The sequence below is a fragment of the Chinchilla lanigera genome, unplaced genomic scaffold (assembly GCF_000276665.1).
Source record: "Chinchilla lanigera isolate Chin_1 unplaced genomic scaffold, ChiLan1.0 scaffold00182, whole genome shotgun sequence".
Classification (NCBI taxonomy): domain Eukaryota; kingdom Metazoa; phylum Chordata; class Mammalia; order Rodentia; family Chinchillidae; genus Chinchilla; species Chinchilla lanigera.
Window position 1 is genome coordinate 105,004 of NW_004955583.1, and position 6,000 is coordinate 111,003.

The 6,000-nt window shown below is 57.3% G+C and overlaps 1 protein-coding gene across 1 annotated transcript in view; it reads right to left on the reverse strand.

Annotated features, from left to right (window-relative positions):
• Window positions 1-6,000, reverse strand: part of Gabbr1 (gamma-aminobutyric acid (GABA) B receptor, 1) — a gene marked incomplete at its 5' end in the record, with an annotated part of 29,886 nt that overhangs the window by 19,749 nt on the left and 4,137 nt on the right. Inside the window, 5 exon segments of the mRNA XM_005414288.2 lie at window positions 16-81; window positions 334-435; window positions 1,384-1,554; window positions 1,953-2,087; window positions 5,422-5,582. Coding sequence (XP_005414345.2) covers window positions 16-81; window positions 334-435; window positions 1,384-1,554; window positions 1,953-2,087; window positions 5,422-5,582 — 635 coding nt within the window.

Genomic DNA, 6,000 nt, shown 5'->3' on the forward strand with positions numbered 1-6,000 from the left:
AGACTCCAACTCCACCTCACAAAAAACTTTCCGGGCTTCGGTCTCATAAAAGAGTCCCACGATGATCCGGGCATCCTGGCGCTGCAAGCGGAGAAAGAAACAGAGCTCCTGAGGGTGCATGGGCGCTCAAAGCTTTGCTTTCCCACCCCAAAGTGCTTGAAGTGGGGTCGTGTGCAATGGGCAGTGGGGAATGTCAACTACAAGACAGAGCTCATCCTCCCCAAGCCACTGCCGCCCCACAGGAACAAGCGTTCCCCGACTCTCCTCTCCAGCAAACCTCTGTTCCTCAGCTGCCTCTCTGCAGGCTGAGCCCTCCACACCCAGCCAGCCCACCTTCAGGTTTTTGACGGGCACAGCTGGATCCGAGAAGAAACTCTGGCGGAAGGTAATCTCGATTCCAGCCTCCTTCACCCGTTCCTCTAGGTCGTCCAGGGTCTACAGTGGGAGTGAGAAGCAAAAAGAAGTACAGGGTGCACAACGGGGTAAACAGGGCTGTTAAATGGAGACCACACACTCAGAGCAAAGGAGCGGGGCTCAGAGCCGTCCTCCAGCGGCTCTGCTCTTCGTGAGCAGAGTTCCAGGGAAAGCACCTCGGTGCTTGCAGACAGCTTCCAGGTGAGTCTGTGTTAGGGACGCCACTGGATTCACCCTCCTATCACTGAGAGGAGAACACAGCGGAGGCACAAGAGACGAAGCAGGGGCTGCAACAGACGGCGGGACGCAACCTCAAGGGTAAAGGGCAGATGGACAAAAGGTTCACAGAACAACAGCCAAAAACACCGAGGAAAGAGGATGAAAAGCCACTAAGCACGAGTGGGCAGAGGACTCAGCAACAAGCACAGACAGGAGGCAGCAGATGGCCCTTTTCAGACACGAAGCCCTGCCTTCCTCTCTGCCTCAAGTCTCCCCGTCCCTTCACTGCTCTTTGTCCTTGTGTACTACCAGACCCGTGTCTGTGTCCAGTCCGCCGGCCTCTCTCCCTCTGCCCCTTCACTCCCTGTCCTCCTTCCCGTCTCCCTCTCCACTGCCATTCACAGCCCTGCTGCCCCACTTGGGCTCCCAGTGTACTGCTTCCTAGTCCCTTCCTCCTCCGGACTCAACTTGGGATTGAACCTGCTTTAATAGAACGGAGCCACTTCGGGTCTACCCATCAGGGGAACAGAGAATCAAAAGGAACATAAAATCATAAAATAAAAAAGATGGGTTCCCAAACTCCACTCCCTTGTCCCCCTCGCTACAGAAAGAACTTGCACTGCACTCACTTGGAATGCACTAATTTAAAAAAAAAAAATCAAGACTTCCCACCAAATTGAATCCTGTCTCATCTCTCCCCACAGCACCTGGAGTGGGTGCCCCTGGATCCTACCCCCAGCCCCTCCTCACCGATGTGAAGACCTCCGTGGTCTGCTGGATGGTGGCAATCTTCTTCCAGCCCCACTTTTCAAAGAGTTTCACACGGGTGGGGTTGTGCAGCGTAGCTGATGGGTGTGTTCGGAAGAAGGTGGGGAAACGCTGCCGGTTTGACAGGGCTGGTGAGCTGGAGCCGTAAGAAAGCTAAGAGGGCCAACGATAGTGCAAACACAATGTCCGCTGTCCAAAGTCCCTGGCGGGTTCCTCTGAGGCTGCCCGGAGCTCCTTTAACCCTTCCCTTGCTTCTGGGGCTGTCTCCCTGCTTTCCCCCAGCCTCCCTCCCTGTGTCCTAAGAAAGGTGAGTCTAGAAGGCACACGCCCCCCTCACAATCAGGGTGCTCTGTCTGATCTATTTCAGTTCCTTCCAACGAGGAACCAGGTCAGGCTGCCTCTCAAGGAGGCTGACAAGCTCAGGTCTGCAAAGTGCTCTCAATTCTGATGTGGGTTCCTCTCCCCTGCCCTCCTCAACATAAACCCACCACCCGCACTTAGTACAACCCCAAGGGAACCACCCACCTTCTGGCCCTCACAGGCCTGCTTACCACAATGAGGTTCCACATCCGGGCAGCCTCAGCCACAAGTGTGGAGACAGAGCTGCAGCCAGGCATGAGGATGATCTTGATGGGGTCATTGTAGAGCAGCTCATACAAGTACTTGGTGGCTTGGCCTGGGTCACACTGAGCAAGGAAGGAGGGGACGACACAGACTCACCAAGGCCCTCTTCCCCTTGTAATTCCCGCTGCCCCATCTTCCCCGACAACCTAGTTCCTCCCTCGGTTACTCTCCTTCATTACAATCACCATATTCTCTTCCTTCCTGACATCTCTTTTGTCAGGACTGTTTCTCCTCTGTCCCTAAACTCCCTTCTGTCTTCCGTCTGATCCCTTGTCCCTCTCCCCTCCGGCACACGCCTCCTTCAATACTAACCCACACACACCTTCTCTGTCTCCACTCATCCTGAGACATCCCCAGGCCCACCTGCACGGCACCCTCCTCCCCACCCACCAAAATCCCCAGGTTCCCACACAGCTTCCTCAAAGCTGGTTATGAAATGTCCTCCTTTGTCTCTGCAAAATCCCTCTCCCTGTCTTCTTTTATCTTCCTGTTTTCCCTCCTCTCTTTTCAGGGCTAGTGATAAATAAACAAAGAGAGAACCGGAACAAAACCAACAGGGGGTCTGCTCCATGCCCCCTACCCGCTCCTGCTGGGCTCCACCACTGGACAAGTCCATCAAGAAAACAGACAAGCAAGGCTAGAAGTAGCGAAGATGCTCAGAGGAAAGAATGGGAGAATAAATAGAATGGAACTCTCCAGAAACCAGATGTTGCTTTAAAGAAAGGCACAGAGCTAGGAAAAGCAAGCAATTCAGAAAGCAGGAGAGAAGCTGGGAGGAGGGGAGTGCGGGAGGGAGGGAGCCAGTCGTGGGTCTCCCCTGCTGAAATATGACATTTCGGAAGCTGCTGGAGCCCCAGAGGAAGTGGAAAAGAAATGGCAGCCAGTGGGGAGCCAGGAGCAGCACAGGGGACCAGGAGGGTGAGCTAGGGGTGCAGCGCTGCGATGGAAATAAAGAAGGCCCCCTGGAGCCCGCTCACGCCCCACTGAGAGCTGACATTTGGGACGCTGTGGGAAGCTAAAGGGCAGGGGCAGGGGCAGAATCCAGGGCCACCTGAATGCTGCTGACTGCCCACCCTCGCCTGCCAGGAGCTGTGCTCACCTACACTTTGAAGGTTTCCTCTTCGTGCCTCCCACCTGGGCGCCTCTGTGTAACTTTACCGTTCTGGGGTCCCTCCGTCCTGCGCTTTCCTGGCATCTCTCACTCCAGACCCCAAGCCAGCTTCCCCCCAAGGTCCCTCAGCACCCCTGCTCTTCTCCCCCGGAGTGAGAATGTTAACAGGAACAAGGAGGATGGACACACAAGAACCTACAGTTCCTATAAACACAGCAAGGGAATCAGTCCTGACGTGTGCAGCCTCTTCTCTTTGTTCATTTTTCTTCATATTCCTTCCACACCCTATCCACCTCTGAAGACCCTCACTTGTAAGCTTCTCCCCCTCCCAGTACACTTCCTTCATTCTCCTCCTCCTTGGCTCTTGCAAGGGTCAGCACTAGCTGGCAGGGAAGGGGTCCTCTGCAGCTTTTGCTATCTTCCCCTCCAGCTCCCACTCTTAGGTCCCCCAGCTGCTCCTGACCCCTGCAAGGGACCACCTGTCACTGTGGGGGGCCTGAGTCCCCAGCCTGGCCTCCCATCGCCATCGCCAGTCTCAGCACTCATTCCATCAACGCCCACCAGGCATCCCTCCTGCTCCCCCAAGCCCGACTCTTTCAAAAGACCTGACCACCTGCTTTTCTTCCTGCCTCCCCAAGCTACAGCTAATTCTTCCCGTGCACCCTGCTGCTCTTTCCACAGGCATCCTGGGGTGAGTTCTACCAGGCAGGGTTTCTGTCTAAAGATACAGATACTATCTGGGATTCCTCTGGGACCAAGGAGTTAGAAAGCACATATACACTTTTTTTGAGAGAGAGAGAGAGAAAGAGAGAGACACGGAAGGGAGCTCACTATGTACTCCCAGCTGGCCTTGAACTCCTGACGACTGATTACAGGGGTGTGCCACCACATCCAGTTTTTAGTATCTATATTTCTGCTGGGCCTGGTGGTGCACATCTATAATCCCAGCACTCGGGAGGCTGAGGCAGGAGGACTGCTGTGAGTTCAAGGCCAGCCTGAAATGCATAGCGAAACTGTGTCTCAAAAAGACAAAAAAAGAAACAAACAAAAAGAATCTGTATTTGATTCGTGCGGTGACTCTTGTGTACACTGACATCTGGGACACACAGAGGGGTAACAACGGTCCGAAGGGATTTTCAGTTCTCTCTCCAAGCTCCTGACAACGCTTGTGCTCTCCTCTTCCCAAAGCACCTTGCCTGCACCCCTATTCCTGGTCCCTCTCCCCTCACCTGTTTATTTTTAGATGTACGTTCATGTTCTGGAAAATGAGTATAAAGCCGGGGCACACCCCAAAGTGTGAAATCAACAAATCCTCACCTTCTCTATCACCCTACTCCGATCCCCTATGTGAGAGAAGGTAAATCTGATGAGGCTCCAAATCTCCTCCCTTCTCTGTGCTACCCCTCCTCATTCCCCCGTTGCTCACTTCGCACTCACTACAGATCTTCCTCCAACATCCCCTTCTCCCTTCCTTCTCCTTCGAACCCTGTACCCCGTTTTTCATCCCACATCCTAGAGGCCATAGCGCTAAACGGGAAGGTAAAATCGCGGCCCAAGTTCCGACGACGCCCCAGGACCCCTCCGGAGGGGATCCTCCAGAGCACTATCCCCTCTCCCCTTTTCCTCCCTCCCCCACGCCATTCTTTTTCATTCTTTCTCCTCCTGTACCCTGACTTCTCCAGCCCCATGTTGTCGAGAGGGTGCCCATGTGAGCCCCGACCAGCTCACCCTCCCGGCGCCTCCGCCCAGCTCTTGGCCACGCTCCGCCCAGCCCCTACAGGTCACATATCCCACAGCCCATCGACCCTCAACAGCGCAGAGACGGGATTCGGAGTCAGGGAGGGCGACCGCTACCTTGCTGTTTGTTTTGGTAAATAAGCTAGAGCTCTGAAGTCCCTCAAAAATCTTCTCTATCTCTCTACTCCTTCCGGCCACAACCTACGCAAGACCTACCTTGTTACCATGGTAAACGTAAACCCCACCTCTGACATTCCTGGAGCCCCCAACCAGCCCAGGACTAGTTCACTGTCCCAGAGAACCAGGAGCAGCGAGACGCTAAATCCACCACCAGGTCCCCACCCTCCACACTCCCACCGGCCTCTCCCCTCCCGGCAGGGCACAGCTGATGGCCACCGACCCCTGGACCTCACCCCGCAGCTCCAGCCCCCGCCTCTCGCCCAGCCCCTGAACCCCGCTCACCTCCCGCGGGCCCCGGGAGGTCTGGCTCCCGGTCCGAAGCGGCGGGCACAAGCCCCCTCCCCGCCGCCCACTCCCGCGCGGGCTACCTTGCTGTCGTGGTGGATGAGCTTGAGCTCATAGTCCGGCAGGATGTCCCTGCGGCTGTTCACGTCCTCCAGCGCCATCTCCACCGCCGGCTGGCAGGCCTGGCCCCCCGGCCAGCCCCCGCTCATGGGGAACAGCGCCCCGATGTAGACTGCGCGCCGCTCTGGAGAGGGGTGCGGGGGGACCCTCGGGTGAGGACGCGGGAGGTGCGGGGCCTGGGAGGCCCACAGAGGAGCCACCCCCGCCGCCAGCGCCACCAGAAGCGGCAGCGGCCACCCCGCCCGGGGAGACGTGGGCCCCGAACCCATGGCGGGAGGGGACCAGCTCAGGGGGGGCACTTCTCCCGCGGAGGGCTGCTGAGGGGGCGTCGGAGAGGCGCCTCCATCCCCGGGGTCGGCAGGGGAAGGGCGGGCCGGGGCCGAGGAAGCGGGGAAGGTGGGCTGCGCGCGGCCGGGCTCCAGCACGCCACGCACACCGCGCCGCCGCGCGGACTCTCCTCGCGGACTGACCGACCGAGGAGGAGAGGAGGGAGAGGAGGAGGGGGAGGAGAGGAGGAGAGGCGGGCGACGATCGGGAGGGGG